Raw genomic sequence first — 20,235 nt, 5'->3', positions numbered from 1 at the left:
CAATAGATTTTCTTTTTTCGGAGTTTACAACGTCGAAATCTGGCATAGTTTCCGAAACAGGCCAATCTTCTATAGGCATTCTCAGCCAATTTGGACCCTTCCACCAAAGAGATTTCACAAGTTCCTCTGCATTGGAACCTCGTGATGGAAGGTCAGCTGGGTTTAATGTTCCACTTATGTGCCTCCAGTCTTCAGGATTGGTGAGTTTACGGATTTCCAGTACCCTGTTGTAAACAAACGTGGCCCAATTCTCATTTCTTTTGATCCAATACAAAGCATTCATAGAGTCAGACCAGTAGAAGATTGGTATGTTCTCAAGTCCAAGTTCGGATATGGTTGCTTTTGCCAATCTAGCACCAATAGTACAGGACAAAAGTTCTAGGCGTGGAATAGAGATCTTTTTCAAAGGAGCAACTCTATTTCTAGCTTGTATTAACTGGCACGACGTGCTATCAGCAGATTCAGCTCTCAAGAAGATACATGTAGCGTAGGCACTCTGACTTGCGTCACAAAAAACATGGATGGAAAATTTGGAATCTTCTGCAAAGTCCTCACGTACACATCTTGGTATTTCAAGATCATTCAATTTCGGTAACTTCATCTTCCAGCGTTCGAATCTTTCAGTTATCAGCAGAGGGAGTTCAGCATCCCAGGACAGACCCAATTTCTAGCATTCCTGCAACAAAGATTTGGGCTCTAGAGTCACTGGACAAGAAAATCCTATCGGATCAAAGATTCGATGAACGGTTGACAGGATTTTGCTTTTTGTAATAGGTCCTTTATCTTCTTTCATCAAACTTTTCAAATCTAGAGATATAGTGTCCTTTGGTAAATTCCACAGAAGCCCAAGAACTGGAACCTTTCGGTCTTCTTGCCTTTCTTCAGTTTTGTCTTCAGTAGGAGAATGCTCCCACCCTCGAAGTTCAAACTTGGCAGTAGATAATAGTGCTTGTGATTCCGAAATAAATCTAGCGAGTTCTTCTCTTCTGTTGACGCTGAAAACACAATTATCAACGTAGAAGGACCTCATAAGTTGCTGGGCTGTTTCCTTGAGATGATCTGGGGCGTTTTTTAAATGAAGTTCTAATGTAGCTCCTAGAAGGAAAGGACTGGAGGAGATTCCGAACACAACTCTTTTGTGCTGCAGGATCTTGATATTTCCGTCTTTTCTTCTATCCTTCCATAAAAATCTGAGATATGGTCTATCTCGTTCTTGTAATCCAATTTGCAGAAAGGCCTTCTTAATGTCAGATATCACTCCATATTTTTCAACACGAAAGCGATTTATGAGAGATGGAATGAGTTCTACAAGATTTGGTCCCTTTTCGAGGCAGTCATTAATAGGTGTATTCTTTTCTTTAGCTGAACCATCAAAAACGGGTCGAACTTTGGTCGTCGAATTCTCCTTGAAGACAGGATGGTGAGGTAAGAAATGCTGTCCTTCTTTGATTTCTTGCATAGGATCAACTTCTTCAATGATACCCTCATTCTGCCAATCCTGAAAAACATCATCATAATCGGCCAGCTTCTCGACACGTTCTAAGGCTTTAATACAACTGTTAAGTCTTCGTTCAGCTAACTTTCTGCCATCAGGAAGAGGTGGATGATCATGTATCCACGGTAGACTGACAATGTAGCGCCCCTCGTTATCTCGTGTTACACTGCGTTCAAAATGTTCCTTAGCCGCTTCTTCTAGTTCTTTTCTACTTTGAGTTTCCGCAGGGTCATTGATATTCAATGTATCAAGCCTCCAAAGATCGGATATATTTACGTCGTTGACAAGTAGCGACATTAGCGTGCTGGAACTATCATTTTTATTAATTCCTGATCTTCCAATAACTGTCCACCCTAACTTGGTGTTCATCGCAATTAGATCAGGGGAAAGTTTTTTAATTTCTTCTGTAAATAATCTGGCTGCCGTATCTGCCCCTAATAATATGTGAATCTCCTTGGGATCGTTTTCATACAAACAAAGATTTTCATCTAAGCAAATATCACTAACAAATATACCCAATTGTTTTACTTCTTCGATGTTTTTAGAATCTAATTTGGGAAGAGAAGTGCAAATTTTATTCTGATCCATTACTTCTACATTACAACAGAAATTATTTTCTGTATTACGCAATTTAATGGAATATATCTTGTGGTTTTCCCGCCTTTTCAGTCCTCCGAAAAGTCCATGAGTCACCGTTTGTTCCCGAAGACACTTCAATTTCATTACATCCGCTACGTATTTGCTGACATACGACCTCTGGCTCCCGAGGTCAATGATCGATCTAACATAGTGTTTTAAATCATTATTTTCGACGCTAACAATTAAAGTCTGCAGATAAACCTCCCTGGAACATAAATTATTCGCCAACGTGAAATTTTCATTTAAAAGATTATTCTCATCCTTACTTTCATTAAAATGGGTATTATTTTTCGGAACAGAATTATCTTGATTGCATAATATGGATAAATGTTTTTTACCACAGAGAGTACAAACTATTTTTGACCTACAAAATTTAGCAACATGAAATTGCTTTGCACAAATAAAACACGCAGCTTTTTTAGACAGTATACGTTTCCGTTCTTCCAAACTTAAAGTACGTACGTATTCACAATCAACAACATCATGAAATTTATTGCAGAATAAGCATTCCGGTGTTTTTATTTTTACTTCAGAACTAATCAATTCTGAACTGCTAAATCTCTTTGCAGTGGAACATCTAGGATTATTTATTTTTCCGCTAGTTGAGTCATAACGCAACGGGTGAAATGAATACTTTTCTTTTTTCGAACTCACGGGAGAAGCATACATTAACGATCGTTCTTTTGCTTTCAGCTGAAGAGACAGGAAGTCGAGCAATTCATCTATTTCATATTTATCCGATTTCATGTTTTTATTATATTCTAAAACGAGATCGGGGGGAAGGCATTTTAACAGGATTGGGCAAAGTAGGTTTTCGTAGGTTTCTTTCAAAACATTAAGAGATTCAAGAGATCGGATTTCTGTCTGTATATTATCAAACATTTTTCTGAATGATACAATATCATCTGAGTTCTTTAATGGGCAGATACGCAGTAAATTATTCAAATGGGTATTAATGAGAACATCTGATCTTCCGAAGCGTTCTTTAAGTAATTTTATGGCGATTTCGTAATTTTCTGGTGTAAATGCAAATCCTTCTATGGTACTAAGGGCAGAACCACCTAGGTGTGCTTTTAAGTAATTAAATTTACTGACTTCACTTAATGAATCATTTTCATGTATGGCTGATTCAAAGGAGTTCCAAAATGAAAGCCATAAACTTGATTGCCCGTAGAATTTAGATATCGCAAGTTTTGGCAATTTAATGTTCGATGATTCTTTATAACAGGAACTTGGAACATTCAAAGAATCAACATTTTTTGTTCGTTCGCGAATTTTTTTGGTCGCTCTAAATTTCCAAGTTATAATTTTTTGGGTGTATTCCGATACTTCTTTTACTTCTTTTTCTAATTTGTCCTCGGAAACGAATTCTTCAATTTGTGAATCTAGATTCTTTAATTCACTTGACTCAACCGCAAGCTGCTCTAACATTTCTTCTAACATATCGACATTTACATCTGTTTTCGTTAGTTCTGTTTCAATAGTTTTACAAATTTTGGTAACAGATGTTCTCAATACTCCCCGTTTCTTTCTTAACCTGCCACTTTTATCATCCATTTTTAGAATTGAACAGTTCGAAATTTATATTCAGTAAGATTCAATAATATATAAATTCAATAATAATAATAAATCAGTTCAAAATTCTAATATATATTTTTCAGCTCTAAATTGGAATAAACCACACCAATTATGCCGACAGGGATGCCAAATAATATTCCAACACAAACAATCTCTAAATTAAAGGCAAGTAAATGCGCTTACCTTTGTTTTGTTGGTTGGAATCTCTTTTTGTTTACATACTGGTGTTGTTGTCTCCATCTGCAGCTGAAAATCTCAAATATCTAATTAGTGGCAGGTTCAGTGACTGTATGACTCATTAACATGGGGAACTTCTCTTTAAGATATTATTTTAATAGTTACTTGATTATAGGTTACATGATTAAGAATATATTTACAAGTTAGAAGAGTATAAAACGCGTTCGTTGGTTGCCGCCAAATCGAGAGGAAGTCAACAAACCCCTGGTGGTGAGAAGGGAAAGTTCTTCACAGTTAAAACTGGTTACAGTTAAGGCCTGGTATCCAACAATTATTTTTAGGACACAACAACAATTAGATGTAATTATAAACGCAGAGCTCTCGCCATTTTATACCGTGTTATACTGTAGTAAAGTTCGTTTGAATTATCTATGGCTACATGTTAACTGTTAAACTATTTCACTTTGGTTAATTATTAATTACTATAATAAATTCTTAAATTACAATAATCGACTCAATTAGAACAATTCTAATGAAAATTCCTTTTGATAATCAAGCCACGCGTCAATGGAAATCAACGACTGTTTGCTCATTCGTTACATTCTTTGAATCATCAATTTAATTTTTCGAATCGAATAAAATGAACCATTTACTTGGAAGAGCAAAGAAAACGTTACAATAAAAAAAATGAGTATTTATGTCGTCTGGAACGAAAAATAAATTGAATACAAGGTTAGATATTTCTGTATGGTTGATTCCACAAATAAATTACGGAATTGTTGACAAGCTGATAAAAGCTCTTATCACTTCTCTCGACAGATTAATTCAATCGAAATAATCCCTTCAATAGAATGAAGTCTCTAACGATTCTTTTTTTCCACCAAAATTAATTCCTCCATCACAAGAATCGTCTGACCGTAAATCACATCGATATTTTTCTTTTTCTAATTGTTTATATTTCCTAATCGCTCGGCAATATTTTGTACCATGTAATTGTCACAAATTAAAAAAAAAAGTGAGTTGCGACTAATCTTTTCATAACAAGTGCAAATGCTTATAATTGAATAACAAATAGTGGTTTGAATGATAATGAAAAAAGGTAGATTTAAAAAGTATAAATGTGTTTGCTTATTCAGTTGAAAGCTATTGCAGTTAATTTGGTGGCAAACATTCCAAAGTATCTAAATCAGGTGCGTGCGACATTAGGATTAATAAAGTAACACGATGTTTTGATCTTATAGAGACAATCTCGGGTTTGATTGAAATAATTTTATTAATAGTTCATAATAAAATGAAGCATTAGATTTATTTTTGAAAAAATTAGATAAAAAAATTAAAATACAAAGAATGTAAAAATGATTTTCTTATCAATTTTTGCTATTTGATTTAAGTGGAGGAAACAAAATAGTCTGTATAATTCCAATTTTCAATTATTTCTTATGATCTGAATAAATATTTCGAAGAAATATTTCATTAGATGATTGATCTGTGAAATAGATATAGAACTCCTAATTTCATCTGTATCAAATGAATCAAGGAACGGATTATCAAATAGGCAATGGCCAAATTTTCTTACAATTTTGTTCAATGGTTCCTTTGCGAAATTTTCAGATTAATTTAATGTTTTTGTTTTCATGTTATTTAGATCCCAATACTTGAACTCATTCAAATTAAAATGAAAAATCGTTTAAATTTCTGAACATTACTCTTAGAATTTTTTTTTCATGTTTTCAAATTAAACTCAAAGTATAGATTCTTTTTTAGCCGTTTATTGGCTGGTTCAAAAGTCAATAACTCTGACGAATTTTGTATTTCAATACTTAAAATGCTTTTCAAAGTTTTTTGAACTTTTTTAACGCTTTGCTTAAAATTAAAATTTAAAAAAAATGTATGTATGATGCTGAATTCAGTTTTTTCAAAACGACCTGAAATTAAATGTAAAGTTTCCTTAATTCTTTACCGGTAATCCACCAATAGTACGGGGTAAGTAACAAACGGGAAAAAAAGTAATAAGGTAAACAAATCGAAATGTCAAAAGTCAAGGCCCTGCAAAAAAAATTCTGGAAATACGCTTATCTTAAACGTATTATCAGCCCTATTCGTGGTAAAAAAGCCCAAAAGTACCTGTCTTGGGTATCTGAAATAAAAAATAATTTTATTTGTTTTATTTCTTAATTTTCTATCTAATTATTTACTTCTTCAACTTTTACATCGAAAGTAATCTGAAATTTGCTTCATGTTTTCCTGCAGGTCCAACATGACGAACTGGGAGAAATTCCACCTCCAGATCAGCAAATATTACCTTTTCCCTGAAAATTCCAAGGTAGTGGATGATTTGTTGCATGATCTGGCAACGCAGAAGATCATAGGAGTAGGTAAAAAGAAAATCGATTGTTTCTAAAAAAAAATTAGCCTTTAATATCCTTTTTTGTGTCGATAAATAAATCAAAAAATATATCTAAAAATACATATATACTCATAAACACAATTTTTTTTATGATTTAGAAGAATTAATAAATAAATCGATTAATAAGTAAGAATTTTTTATACACCAAGAATCAAAATACAGTGCCTTCAGGGATTCGTTATCTTCTCATTCATAAAAAGTTCCTGTTCTCAATACAGTCAGAGCCACAAAACACTACTGCTGAATCCATTTACTGTGCTGGTAAATGATGACCTCTCACTTTTGTAAGCTGTATGATAGGTTATTGAATTCTCTAGAAGGATCTACAGATCTCAGCTCTTAATAGAGATATCGACCATATTCTTGAATTTTCTAGAATCTTCATTAATGTTGCTAAATACGTCACCTAGCCGCCAAGTGATTATCAGGACAGAAAGCTATTGAACTGAGCTTATTCAGCATCCATTAAAAATATCAGTAAATCTCTTTTCTTTATAATATTAACTGCGCAGGGAAGTGATATTACAGATTTGTAACACTATTTTCTGTCAAAAGTTAGATTCATTTTCAGTAACTTGAAATACGAGAGAATTGGCTGAATCAAAGAGCAAAATGGCTAAGTGAATATTAATCTTCAAAAACCTACCTTAAATCAGAACCTTCAAATTTAATTGCAGCAGCATAAGAATTCTAAATAAAACATAAACTTCTACTGTACATTTTTTGGCATTACATTTTTCTCATTTTTAAAGGAAACTTACATTTACATTTGAATTCATAAGATTCTTCATTATATACTAAGACAGAAAATTGCGATTAGAGTTAGTTCATAATTACATGACCCGTCAAATGTACTGCGCCAATTAAGCCTATCCTCTGAGAATCGAGCAGGAAACAAAGGAACATCATTTCACACCACAGCAACAGAAAATAGTGTATGATTACCAAGCGCATTACGGTGATTTGAAAACACAGAACAATCCCTAATTTTCATTCTTACAATTTCAGAGCAACTGCCTGGCGGTACTCAGTTGAAATTGATTCTCACAATGGAAGACGGAGCGAAAGCTCTCTTTAAACCGATGAGGTGAGTTTCTTAAAAGTTTTGAATTTCTGACTAGTTAACCTTTTATTTTCATCTCTGGAAACAATAAAAGCGAATGTGTACTTGGTTGGTGAACTCTGCATAGGTCAAACCACTAGATCTAGAATTGATTCATATATACTTTGAAAAGTTGAAATGTGCATCCAGGAGAAACCTTTTTTGGAAATTTAAATTAGAATTTGAAGTAATTAAAAATGAAGTAAAATTTCTGCATCTTTCCGAGATACGTTACAAAAAATATTGCAGCATAAAAATAATCTTCGCGTCGGTTTAAAACTCGAAATATTATATGATACTAATTTTTAGCTGTATATTTTTTTTTGTCTATCATTTATTAATTTTAATATATATATATATATATATATATATATAATATATTGCTTATTTTATAATAAAATTATTGTAAAGAAATTCAAATTGTCTACATTGCTGCTACAAATATTTCATTCTGTATTTTCTCTTTTGGTTAATGATCATAAAAATAAATATCCAACTTGTTTTTCCAAGTAGAGTAGATTTCAGTATAAGGCTGGCTTAAAATACGATTTTTGAAATTTTGCTGCACTTGCAGTTCAGATTTAACATCAAAATTAAGTAATACTGAAACATTTTTAAGGTGCGTCCATTTTTAATACTCCCTGTGATGTAATTGGATGTGTAAAGATATAAGTAAAAAATTAGGGAAATGCATGGCACAATGAATAAAGCAGTGTATGCTTCCGAAAATAATATGTTATAAATATCAAAACATAAGGCTTAGGAATATTGCAATAATACAGCCATTGCCATTTAAACCAAACTATACAAAATATTAAGCTGAAAGTTTTGACAAATATTACTCCCAGCGAACCAAATGGTCACGATAGGCATCTAATAAGTATTCAAATATAGAATTAAAACACGTGTGTGCAATTAAAAAGCATAAGTCTAGCATTTTAATCAATTTTGGGTTAAAAATAGTCTTTAAAATGTTGTAATAACTTTCTATGAAGTTTTTGAGGGAAAGCGCTAAAATTTTAGTTGATTTCCATTAAAAAAAAAATCTAATTCAAATTCTGAAGGCCTCTTTCTTTAAGAAATGCAAGCCTTACTATACAAGAATAAACTCATATTAAATTCATAAATTTTAAGTCTAACGGTCTGTCCTGTAGATATTTTGAACTATTTTCCCCATCGCCTATGCCACATCATGTGTGTCATAATTTATAGATAGTATACCAACCTATAAGTATTTCCATGTGGAATCAATCGAAGTGGAATGGACAAAACTTTCTCGCCTAGTCTGTAATATGTATTATTAATCCCATATCATTGGCGCAAAATAGTTATGAAAAGTCTATAAAAATGCCATTTTTGGCGATTAATCATTGAAATGTGGTTAAGACTCAAGTATCAGGAAACCGAATGAATATTTTGCATTTTCATAGAATTTGAATCAATATAAAAGAATGTTGGTATTCTTTTGATTAATTAGATAGGAAATTTATCGCTGACACCACGCGAGGGCTATTTTGGAATGAACTGTATTGTTTTGAATCATAGTTATATGATAAGAGTGGCATCACTGACGTCACCCTCCCCCTTTTCCAAACTTCCACAATTTGATAGTGGGTGTATGTTTAGTTGAAAATGAAACATAATAATATCTCGGTTACTTCTCCGATAGAACTGAGTCTTCGATCCAAATATTTGATTCTGAAACGGGAATATGAAATTAAACGAGATTAAAATTTCAATATATCTGTCACTCCACTTCGCATATCAGAACGATGCACTTCTAGATTCGAATAATTTGTTTGTTCGAGATGCAGTTGTATAATATAAATATTCAGTATATAAAATTTCAATATCTCGGCATCCCCACACCTATCTTTAAGAAAATGCAGCTCAAAATTTATGTAATATTCGGTTGAGGTGCAATTCATTTTTCATAAATCTCTAAAAATTAAAATTTTGATATCTGACTGCTTGGGCTGTTTTATTAATCACTTTATAAACATTCCTAGCAGTAGGATAGGGCTTCAGTTTCTATTTACAAATAATAAATATACAAATTAATTAAATAGATACTGTAAGACTAAAATAAAATATGGAACTGTCAGTTTAGTTGTCTTTTCAATCAAATCACAAAAAGAACAATAGAAAAATGACTTTTGTTTCATTATGCAAATAAAATATATGAATATTTGATAAAATCCAATAATAATGATAATGATAAAATATCTACTGTTCATTTAAATATTACGAGACTATCACTTCCCGACGTTTCTACCTTACCAAGGGGTGAGTTGCGGAGGGATGAGTGCATTTCCGATTTCTTCATTCTTTGACCTTTATTTCTGCACCATCAAATATTTTTTGGATTTATTTTTCCACGTGTATATGAGTGTCGTTTCTGATAGTGCAATTTTATAGTAACTAAAAATTACAAATTCGTTGCTTATATAACTAGTTCAAGAGGCAAAAACTTTCAGATCTGGTACGAAAATTATTTTATATAATATCATTAAATGTGACTGAGATTATTTACAGTTGTTTTTCTCAAAATGTTGTCAAAAATTTCAATAACAATTTAAAAAAATTTTAACCTAAAAAAATTATTATTTTGTAAAGAGTGAATTACTAAATTTTAAGAACAAAATTCTTCCATTTATTCATTATAAGTAAAAATGTTTAGATCTCTCACAGTAAATAAAGGTTGCTCCAAAATATTTGATTGTAAATTAATATATTTTTCCGACAATATTACGAGTTGCCTACAGTTCTTATGCATATTAAGTTCGTTCACCTTATTGTTAAATGTAAATAACTCCTTTCATTTTTTCTGCCATCCCTATTTTGACTAAATAAACACATCCTGACGCATGCGCAAGAGCACGGAAGATGTTAGAATCCGAGAATTAATATTAAGATCATAACAGAATAAAAACAGCCAAGTTCCATTTCAATAAAATAAAAAAAGACTGTTAAAGAAATTTACCCGCTTTAAATATCAAAACGATAAAACAGTGATATCAATCTTTAAAAACTTTATCAATTTTCTCACGAATTGCTGTGGTTACAATTGTTTTAAAACCTTTAAGCTCAAAGTAACAGAATTAATGTTTATTTTATGTATCATTTGAAGTCTTGATCTCGCTAGAATTCCCAAAATGTATCGAGAAAATTCTTCTTTCACATTCAGTTGATACAGGCGTTCGCAATTGCATAATGAGCACGAATCAAATCTTCTTCTGCACGTTTTCTATCTTCATTTATGATCGATTTGTTAGTCAGCCGTCAAAAGGAACTCAAGGGGTATGTACGCAAGGGAGCCATTGTACTTTTGGAATTGCTCACTTTCCGATGCTTGAATTTTGAAAAGTGATACTTTATGAACCTCCGATTATAACAGAGTTACGGAGTTATTTTTTTTTAACTTGGAACTACTATTGTAACTGAAATAAAATCCATAATTTAAATTGTAAAAACAACAACAAATTATTTGAATTTGAAAAATCGTCTGAAAAATTCTCAGAATACATTGGTAAAAAATTCTCAGAATTTTTCAGACGATTTTTCAAATTCAAATAATTTGTTGTTGTTTTTACAATTTAAATTATGGATTTTATTTCAGTTACAATAGTAGTTCCAAGTTAAAAATTCTGGAAGAATTTGAGTAAAGAATTCTGAAAAATTCTGGAAGAATTTGAGCATCAGAATTTCATAATGTTTGTTTGGAAACTTATAAAATGGTAAAAGTTGTGTTCATTTTCCCCATCTAATCTTACTTTTTATTTCTGTATTTAGTGGTAACAACATGTTTAGTAGTAACAGTAATATTTTTTAAAGTTAAATCCTTAATTTTTATGTTTTTTTAGAAACCAAACCTAAAATACCAAGCTAAGCAGTTGCTTATAATTCTTAATGTTGTACAATTTTTTATGAGCTAAATAATTTTAACGAAAATAACAAAATATTTATTTAACAAAATTTAACAAAATATTTAAGACAAATATATGTTGTTATTTACAAAAAGAAAGACAAAATAGGTGAAATAGACTTGAAAAAAACTTTGCAAATTTTAATACATATAAATAAATAAAATGCTTAGAAAGGAAACAAGACAGAATATGCTAAATAAAATTAATCTTTTTCTCACAAATTGTATGCACAGTTAAGAACTTTTCTGTAGGCATAAACCTGTGTGAGGACTTTTCGGTAATCACTCTTTCAACGTCTTTATTATAAGCCTAGAAAACTATAGCATTTCTTTAAATCTTAGTAAAATAATGAAAATAATAATAATAATTCGATTTGTATTGGTATCATTCCATCAAAGTTTCCGTATTTTAATTTTGTCGCCAAATTTTGGCAATGAATTCCCAGATGGATTACCAAATGTACATACATGTTATGTACAATGTGTTCAATCATTTATATTGTCGTACAATAAGTCAAAAAGATGAACTTCTTACAGTACAAACAACAACAAAAAAATATAATTTTGATAAAATTAAAGTTTAAATTAATACAAGGAATACTTTCTTCTAACAGCATAACGACGTTATTTGGCCTTTTTTTTTATTTTAAACACTTTTTACAGTTTAAAACGACTTAAAATTTTTTTATCTGTTTTTTATAACATTAAACATTTTTAAAGTAACGTTTAAAAGGTAATTTACTTGTGTAAGTATTAAAAAGTGTGTATACTATGAAAAAAGTCGAAGCGAAACTCTTGCCTTGGAATTGATGTTTATTATAGTTTTAATATTGTAAAAATACACAAAATAATGATTTAATAAAAAAATTTTTAATCGAATCTAATTAATTCAATATAAGCGCACTTTTACAAATTGTGTATAAAACAAAATTTTAAAAAAATATTAAAATTACAAAAAAAAAAAAAAAAACTGAATAAGGATAGAATTAGTATTTGTTAAAAGGTAATTTTCGAAATTTTAAATTGGTGTAAATAAGATTTTTGTGCAATAATATGCTTAGAAATTATTGAAAATAAACTTAAAATTTAACATTTATTTTCAGTTAGAAATCATGTAAAAAAAATTTTAACTAGAAAATTTTGAAAAACCCTTTTTTTAGTGAGAACTAAAATGTAGCTATGGATCAAATTTGGAAGTTCTAGCTCCAGAGATCTGCCCTATAATGAATTTGAACAGTTAATTTATCATGTAAGCGACAATATATATCCAAAACACTAAAATCGGGCTTAATTTTTAAATAGGTTAAGTTTTAATTCGCCAAGTTTCCAGAGTTTTAAAGTTAGGTTTTTTTTCTCTTGTTTTGGAATGCACATGTTGATGTTTTATCAAGATTATTTAAAAATCGGGGATATGTTTAGGGAATTCACACAAACCCACCTGTCTATAAGCTGAAAACTATTTTCAAAAGAGCATAACAATATTGTTAAAATCTTCCATGTATAATTTGAAAGCATATTTTTTTAGATCGCAAAACACATTTAATGGAAAACGATACCGATCAGTTTTGATATTACTCATTTCTATATTATGTGCTTAAAAAAAAGGAAGAAAGAAAAAAAAAATTATTTTTTTTATTTATAAGCATTACTTATCATCATGACCTGATTAAGTATTTCATTGCTTCGTCGGCAAAAAAATAGCAACACTTATGAGCAAACACATAATCCAAAACCCGCACGAACGAGCAACTGAATAAACACATTATATTGTAAACATGATAAAACAAACAGAACAGTATATACAGAAAGCTTAATTTCTAGAAAAATCCGTGTGTTTCCAAAACACTGTGAAATGCATCATTAAAAGTGGAAGCAAACACACCTGCTTATAGAAAATAGATTGGAAAAAGATTATGTATTTTGAAGAAATGATATCTTATTTTGAAAACTTTGGGTAACCTAAGAAAAATTAAACAGAAAAATAGCATTTTATGAATTTCCGAATTGCCTATTTCTTGGAAATATATTTATTTTCATGAAACCTGTTTTAACAACAATTTGCTGGATGGAACTAAAATCATTTGAAACTATCTGCCTTAGATAGCCAACTAGAGAAAAAAAAGATTAAAAAATGTTTTTTAATTAAATTTAATTAATTAAGTTTATTACTATCCGCCATAGATAAATTAAATTAAATTAATTTAATATTTATTATTTATTTATTTATTATTAAAAATTGATCGTTTCAAGTAATTTTCAAATAAATTAAATTAATTATTTTTTAATAATAATTGTTATTAAATGTTATTTATTAATTTCTTAAAGTTAATTGATTTTAGTTAATATCCATTACATTTTAAATTTTAAAAATGTTTTAAAGCAACTAAGAATATCAAGCTGCGCATAAAAAATTTATTTGAAATTAAAAACAACCAATATTCTTGGCTTACAAACTGCCTACAAAATATGTTAATTATTTGTGACAAGGTATAAAAATGCTTGCTTATACAAATCTTGAAATTCTCGACTTTTCATTTTAAAAAATTTGTAAAGTACAAAATAAATGCAAAGAAAAGGGAAGAAAAAGAAGGGGGGAAACAAGAGTTGTGTGAAACGAGAAAAGAATGCTCCGCAAACCATTCTCGCATATTCTCTATTAAAGTCAGCTCTTTCCCTCGGATAAACTTGTGAACCTTGGTTGTAAATCCTTTGTATGACATTGCCGAATAACAGTTTCGAAATATAGATCCTTGGCTTGAAAATCTAGCATGTTTACTGAATCTAACATCATATCTTTGGTGATTAATTCATAGCATATAATTAAAACACAAATACTCAAATATCGAATAGGCTTTTTGGACAGCTTTTTTCAACCGATGGGAGCCAAAATCTGACAAAGAACTACAATTGTAATCACAAGATGATTAACCGTATTTTATTTATTTAAGTCACTATGCTTTAGAGTTAATGTATTTACATGCATGAGAAATCACAAACCGAAAGACGATCAAAACTTTGATAATTTTGGTTCAAAATTCGATACGAATCTACATGCTAGATGCTAATTCTCTATACCAAGTTTTATTTATCTAGCTTTTTATGTTTTTTGGTTATCAAGTTCGCTTGTACTTGAAAACTTGGATAAACAAATTTCATCTAAATGAATTTCGTTCACAATTTGGTAGAAGTATACAAATTTCTTTTTGAGTTATCTTTTTCTCAGACAGGCAGAAAGATGGATGAACTGATAAGCAGACAGATATAATAACAACAAAAAAAAATTTCTAGAACCATTCTTATGGAACCATTTTTGTCTTGTCTTTTTCTAGTAGAGGTATGAAGCGTGGAAATTCGACAAAATATCGTGTTTGAATTTTTTTTTTATGATTATAATATTTTTCTCTCTGTGCTTCGTATGCGAGAAAATAAGAATTAAAAACTTGAACTTAATGTATTTATTCATTAATTAGAATAAAAATTATAATAAATGATAGTTCAAAATTTAAAAATGAAATTGTCCAGCCACAGATATAAATTGGAGTGTGTAAATAGTTATGGTAATTAGTTATTAAATTAATTTTAAAAAGTTAAGTAATTTTAAAATAATTTAAAATTTTAAAGCAACACGCATATGAATCAAAAATAATTTTAAAGCAACAATTTTCAAGCATATGAATCGCTACCCAGTGTAGGATAGTTGGAATATCCCAGTACACACATGAACAAATTATCAATAGTGTTGATTAAATAGTGCTACTTTATAAAGCGAAATAAATTTGCAGATATGAATCTTTTCATATATGCCCTTATAAAAAAATAGGAGCACTTCCTTCAAATTAAAAATTTGCAAGAACGACGTATTTGTTTCTATAATTACTAATGGAAAAATAAGATAGGAAAAGCAATTGGCTACACACAGAAGATCCTGTTTAGAATAGTGCACGGAACATCGTATTTAGTCCATGCTGCAGAAACGAATAATTTTGATCTCTGTTAAGTCCAGTTCAACTAAACCAATGATTCCTAACGTATGTTTTGGCGCAGTTACTTGCGCCAAAAAAAAAAAAAAAAAGCATCCAAACCATCAACTGACGTACATTTCCATGAAAATATCCAGACTCACAATTTGTTCACCAAGCTGGATGTGTAAATTATTATTGCATTTCATGATTACACAATAATTTATTCGAAAGTGAAGATTGTTGCATGGGTGAAATGACTTGAAGACACATGTTGTCTTTTATGTGGTTTATTGGTAACATCAACAACAAAAGGCATATGATTGCACCATAGTGTAGTAAGTCTAGAGAACTACACATAAAATTTCTCGGGAGAAAGAGCCGAGATCACACTCCTAGTACAGGAGTCAAGTTCCCTTCTACTGGAAAAAAAAGTATACTAACATCAACAGGGAGACCACGTGATATTTACATGATTGGCAGTTAGTTCCGCCCAGGAAGACCACGTGGTTAACTGAATTCTTAACAGGATAATCAATTCGAGAAAGCGATAATCACTTCAGCAGTGGAAGTTTGGTGATCGGAACAGGCATCAAAAGGGATGGACTTCCATACCTTAAAATCTTCGGAGCGATACTGCTGTTACGTATAGGACAAGATTTTCTCTTTTTATTTCCTCGTATACGTAGCACAGAGAAAATAACAGCTCAAACTTTTGACGTATCTCCACGTTTTAGACCCCTTGAGTTTGAAAAACACAATTTTTGGAAAATGTCCGTCTATCTGTCAGTGACATATAACTCAAAAACGTCTTTATCTAGACGGATGTAATTTGGTATTCGGTCTTTACACCAAATATGTTGATTTCTATCAAATGTTAGCGAAATCCACTCAGAGGAAGTCTGTCTGTCCGAATATAATTTAGCACGATAATTGCAAAACGAAGAGAATTAGATAGAAAATCCGATGCACGAAATTAACAGCTATAGTCTAGACAACTGTCAAATTTTGAACCGAAATCAACAAGGGATTTACCGTCTGTCGGTCTGTATTTTTAGAAACATCTAAAAACGATAGCTCAAAGACATAGTGATTTAAATATTTCAAGTTTGGTATGTTATTTTCTGACTACAAGTGTAGTTTTCTGTCAAATTTTGGCTTCAATCGGTTGAGAAAAAGGCATCTAAACCACAAATTTTATTTCTGTTAACTGCATGCCAGGGCTTAATCGCCAAGGATGACACGACAGATTCAGTCAAAATGCTAAATTCACGCCAAAGGTTAATATTTTGTAACTACTGTGCGCCAATACCATGCAAGTCGTTTACTGGGATAACAATTTTATTATAAAGTATACGAGGAAATTTGAGGTAGACTACTACCACTGATTTTCCATAATATTTCCCGCTCATCTTTTCATACAAAAGCTTTCATTTCAAGGCAAACAGAAAGCATCACCAGTGGAGTAAAAATTACTATCTTCTTAATTCACTTTTAGAGTCTAATATCTCGCTTTACTAAATGTCATAAAACACTATATAAATTTCGAGCATTTTTTTGCAATGCATTTGGGAACATTTCAAACCTATCCTTTCTCATAAAAATATGTTTTATTCTAGTTCAAATGTTGAAACACCTCCGTAGTGACATGCTTCCATGGCATCGCCTATAAAACATGCAGACGATGAGATCGTTAAAAACACTTTTCCGCGCATTTGTATTTTTACTAAACAGCGTGTCCATTATGCATAAAATATTGTCGTCGCGCTACCGTGGAAAACGTTTACACTCCCTCTAGAAGAATCTTTTGTCACAGCTAATAAAATTAAGAGAAGAAAAAGCGGATACATGCACTTTCTTTTCTTTCGTCTTACTTTTCAAGGACTTTTAATAAATATCGTTTTATCGCGTTTTCTGTCAAGTTTGTGGGAAAAGATGCAGATAAAGAACGATGACGTTTTTCTTGTTTTCGAGAATGATTGAAAAAAAAACGATGCCGAAAAGAGAAAAAATCTTCTAAATCAGTTTAAAGAAAGGGTGGTGGAAAAAGAATGGCAAATTCGTTACAAACAGAATTATCTGTCCCAAAAGATATTAATCTTCACTGAAATTCAATATTTTTATCGAGTACTTTGTTTCAGATTCGACAATTTATACTGCATAGCAAAGATTTGCAATCTTTTAAGGATTCATCTTCTCAGTTTAGTTTTAAAACGTTTGCTGCCATGATGGATTCTTATGATTTGAATCATTTATCTAATTAGATAATCCCTTCTTTCTTAAAAATAGTAGTAGTCTAAGAGATTATCTGATTAGATAATTAATTACAAATTACAGGCGAATCATGTGGAACCGATTTGTAAATAAAGTCTTCTTCTTAATTAATTTTGTTGAATTTTGAACATTTAATATCAAAGTTCATTTATTTATTTGATCATGCTGGTGTAACCTCATCAAAAGCTGCAAAAGGTTGGACAATATATATATTACATTTCTTACGTATGTTATCAAGAATGTTTGAACTCAGACATTTTATAGAACATCCATGCATTTTATAGAATGCCAAATGATAAACCGCCAAACTCTGAAATATATTTACAGCGCAAGAAAAGGATCCTCTTTTGAAAAAGATGGGATATAAATTATAACAGGATATGTATTTATGTATATATTATGTACTATTATGTATGTATGTATTATATGGTAGATTAAACCAACATGATGATGGCATGCTTATCGAAGCATGCTTATGTTTACCGTTTCTCTTACTTTTTATATGTTTGAAGAAAACCGGTAATTAAGGTGCACGCACAAAGTGCCATACTTTCACTTCTTGCTGTGGCCATGCTAGTAAAGATATTAAAAAATCTATATTTGGCGCATTCTTTGTTTCAAAACAGAATAAGTAACTTTTAATTACCTTTTTTTTAAATTTTACCTATAGAAAACCAATACATTATATACATACCTAAGGACCTTGTCAGCACAAGGTATTATACGATATATCCACGATATTTCTCGATATTCTGAATGCTGGCCAAGAACGTGAAGATATCGTAACAATATTGTTGGATATTTTGTGCTAATAGGGAAAAGTATATAATAATTCTCATACTTCTTATTCTGCCTAAAAATGCCACGCATTCTATAAATGCCAGCGTTTTATTCATTGCTGGTAGCATTTGCAAGGAGTCCAGATTAAAAGCACTCAGAAATAATGGTTTATATTCAGATAACCACTTGCACCGTTTTCCTTATGATAGTGATGGTTAGCTACCAAGGCCGTCAACCACTATAGATAACAATTAAAAAATTACAAATGCAACAATTATAAAACCAGTCATTTCAAACCGGCATCACTCCAGTGTTCACCAGAAAAAATTACAATTACAAATGCAACAATTATAAAACCAGTCGTTTCAAATCGGCATCACTCCAATGTTCACCAGAAGTTACCCAGCTCTTTTCCTAACACCCAAAGTTTCTCCTTTCCTACTTGTATTCATTATTGAACCCACCATTCAAAATGTCGCGATTCGAAATGGCCTGATGAAGTTTAGAATGGGTTGGATGTTAACAATTCATTCCATTTTCTCTTTAACTTTGGAGTGTGCCTTTACTCCACTCGTATGTCATTGCAAAAATGACCGACCATATACTGATAGGAAGTCAACCCTTTTGGTTGCAGTTATCTGGGATCTCAGATCTTCCATATAACGCTGCCAGATTCCTTTTTGAGGTTCGTCAAAATAATTGTGTGCTCGTAAAAAGGTCACCATTAACTACATCTTAATTATGAACATGATTATGTTTATGAACTAACTATATTTGAAAACTTCGTCACTTGCACCTTATAACTTCGAAACGTGGCAAAGAACCGAGTGAAAATTAAATTTCAAAGGACCAAGAAAATTATTTTTACACAATTTGAATCCAAATATCATCGTTTGCAGAAAACATTCCGAATTTTGCATCTCTCTTTTTAACACATTTTCTTTTTCATTTGCTTGTCTCGAATTCTGTAGTCTGCAGTTCAATATTCCATTTCAATATTGCCGAGAAAAATAAACGAACAAAATAAAAACTATCTGTTTCTTTGTTTGAATTTAATTTCCATGCATAATTTTCTCCTAATTATATTATTATATTTTTTTCTAACTTTCACTAAAATGTACCATTTGCTGGTTATGAAAAAAACTCATACTTAAATCTTCTCCTAATACTTATCTTCATCTTTTTCAGATTTCCCAGAGAAGTGGAAACATTGCCAAATCACTTCTACTTCACCGACTTCGAAAGACACGTGAGCGAGATCGCATCCTTCCATCTGGATAAGTAAGTGCCTCAGATTCTGACTATGACTACAAACATTCGCACAATATATATTTGTTTACGAAAATGGGTAAAATAGACGTTAAAATTATTGCCTTTTCCCTAAACGAATACGATTTTAATCATCAAGTCAAAAGTCCAACACTCGTGATACTTGGAGAGTGTGGATTCATGGAGACTCAGTGAGTGCCTAAAGTTGATCATTCACACACACTTCACGCCAATTTCACTCCATCCTCTTCAATGAACACTTTGCTACGGTACACACGTTCCCCGCAGATAAGCCTCTTTCACCCAACAACTTTCAGTAAGCATACAATCCAAATAGAATGAAGAAAATGGACTCGGAAGAAATAAAAAATGATTGGATATCTAATCTTCGAATCCACATTACCATTACCACATTACATTTTGACCTTTTTTTGACAATGACGGGAGAATTGGAAGGAGTATCACTCTGTTAGGGTGGTTAGAAGTGATCGTATGTGTCTAGTTTAACCCTTTAAATGGCCATTTTTTTCTAGTCATATTATGTTGAAATATTTTTAGGCTTGAAATTAGAATAAGAAAAGGGATAGATAAATTTAATCTGATTAATTAATTAATTTGGTGAATTAATAA

At 31.0% G+C, this 20,235-nt stretch overlaps 1 protein-coding gene across 3 annotated transcripts in view; it reads left to right on the top strand.

Moving 5' to 3' along the window:
- LOC129976435 (extracellular serine/threonine protein CG31145-like) overlaps positions 1 to 20,235 on the top strand; it is a 228,481-nt gene that overhangs the window by 185,983 nt on the left and 22,263 nt on the right. For all 3 annotated transcript variants that reach the window (XM_056090004.1, XM_056090003.1, XM_056090002.1), the window contains exons 3-5: positions 6,140 to 6,264; positions 7,305 to 7,383; positions 19,525 to 19,617. In XM_056090004.1, the coding sequence (XP_055945979.1) occupies positions 6,140 to 6,264; positions 7,305 to 7,383; positions 19,525 to 19,617 (297 nt within the window). The remainder of the gene's footprint in view (positions 1 to 6,139; positions 6,265 to 7,304; positions 7,384 to 19,524; positions 19,618 to 20,235) is intronic.

Source organism: Argiope bruennichi, chromosome 7, assembly GCF_947563725.1.
Source record: "Argiope bruennichi chromosome 7, qqArgBrue1.1, whole genome shotgun sequence".
NCBI lineage: Eukaryota > Metazoa > Arthropoda > Arachnida > Araneae > Araneidae > Argiope > Argiope bruennichi.
This window is presented reverse-complemented; position numbering and strand designations above follow the sequence as displayed.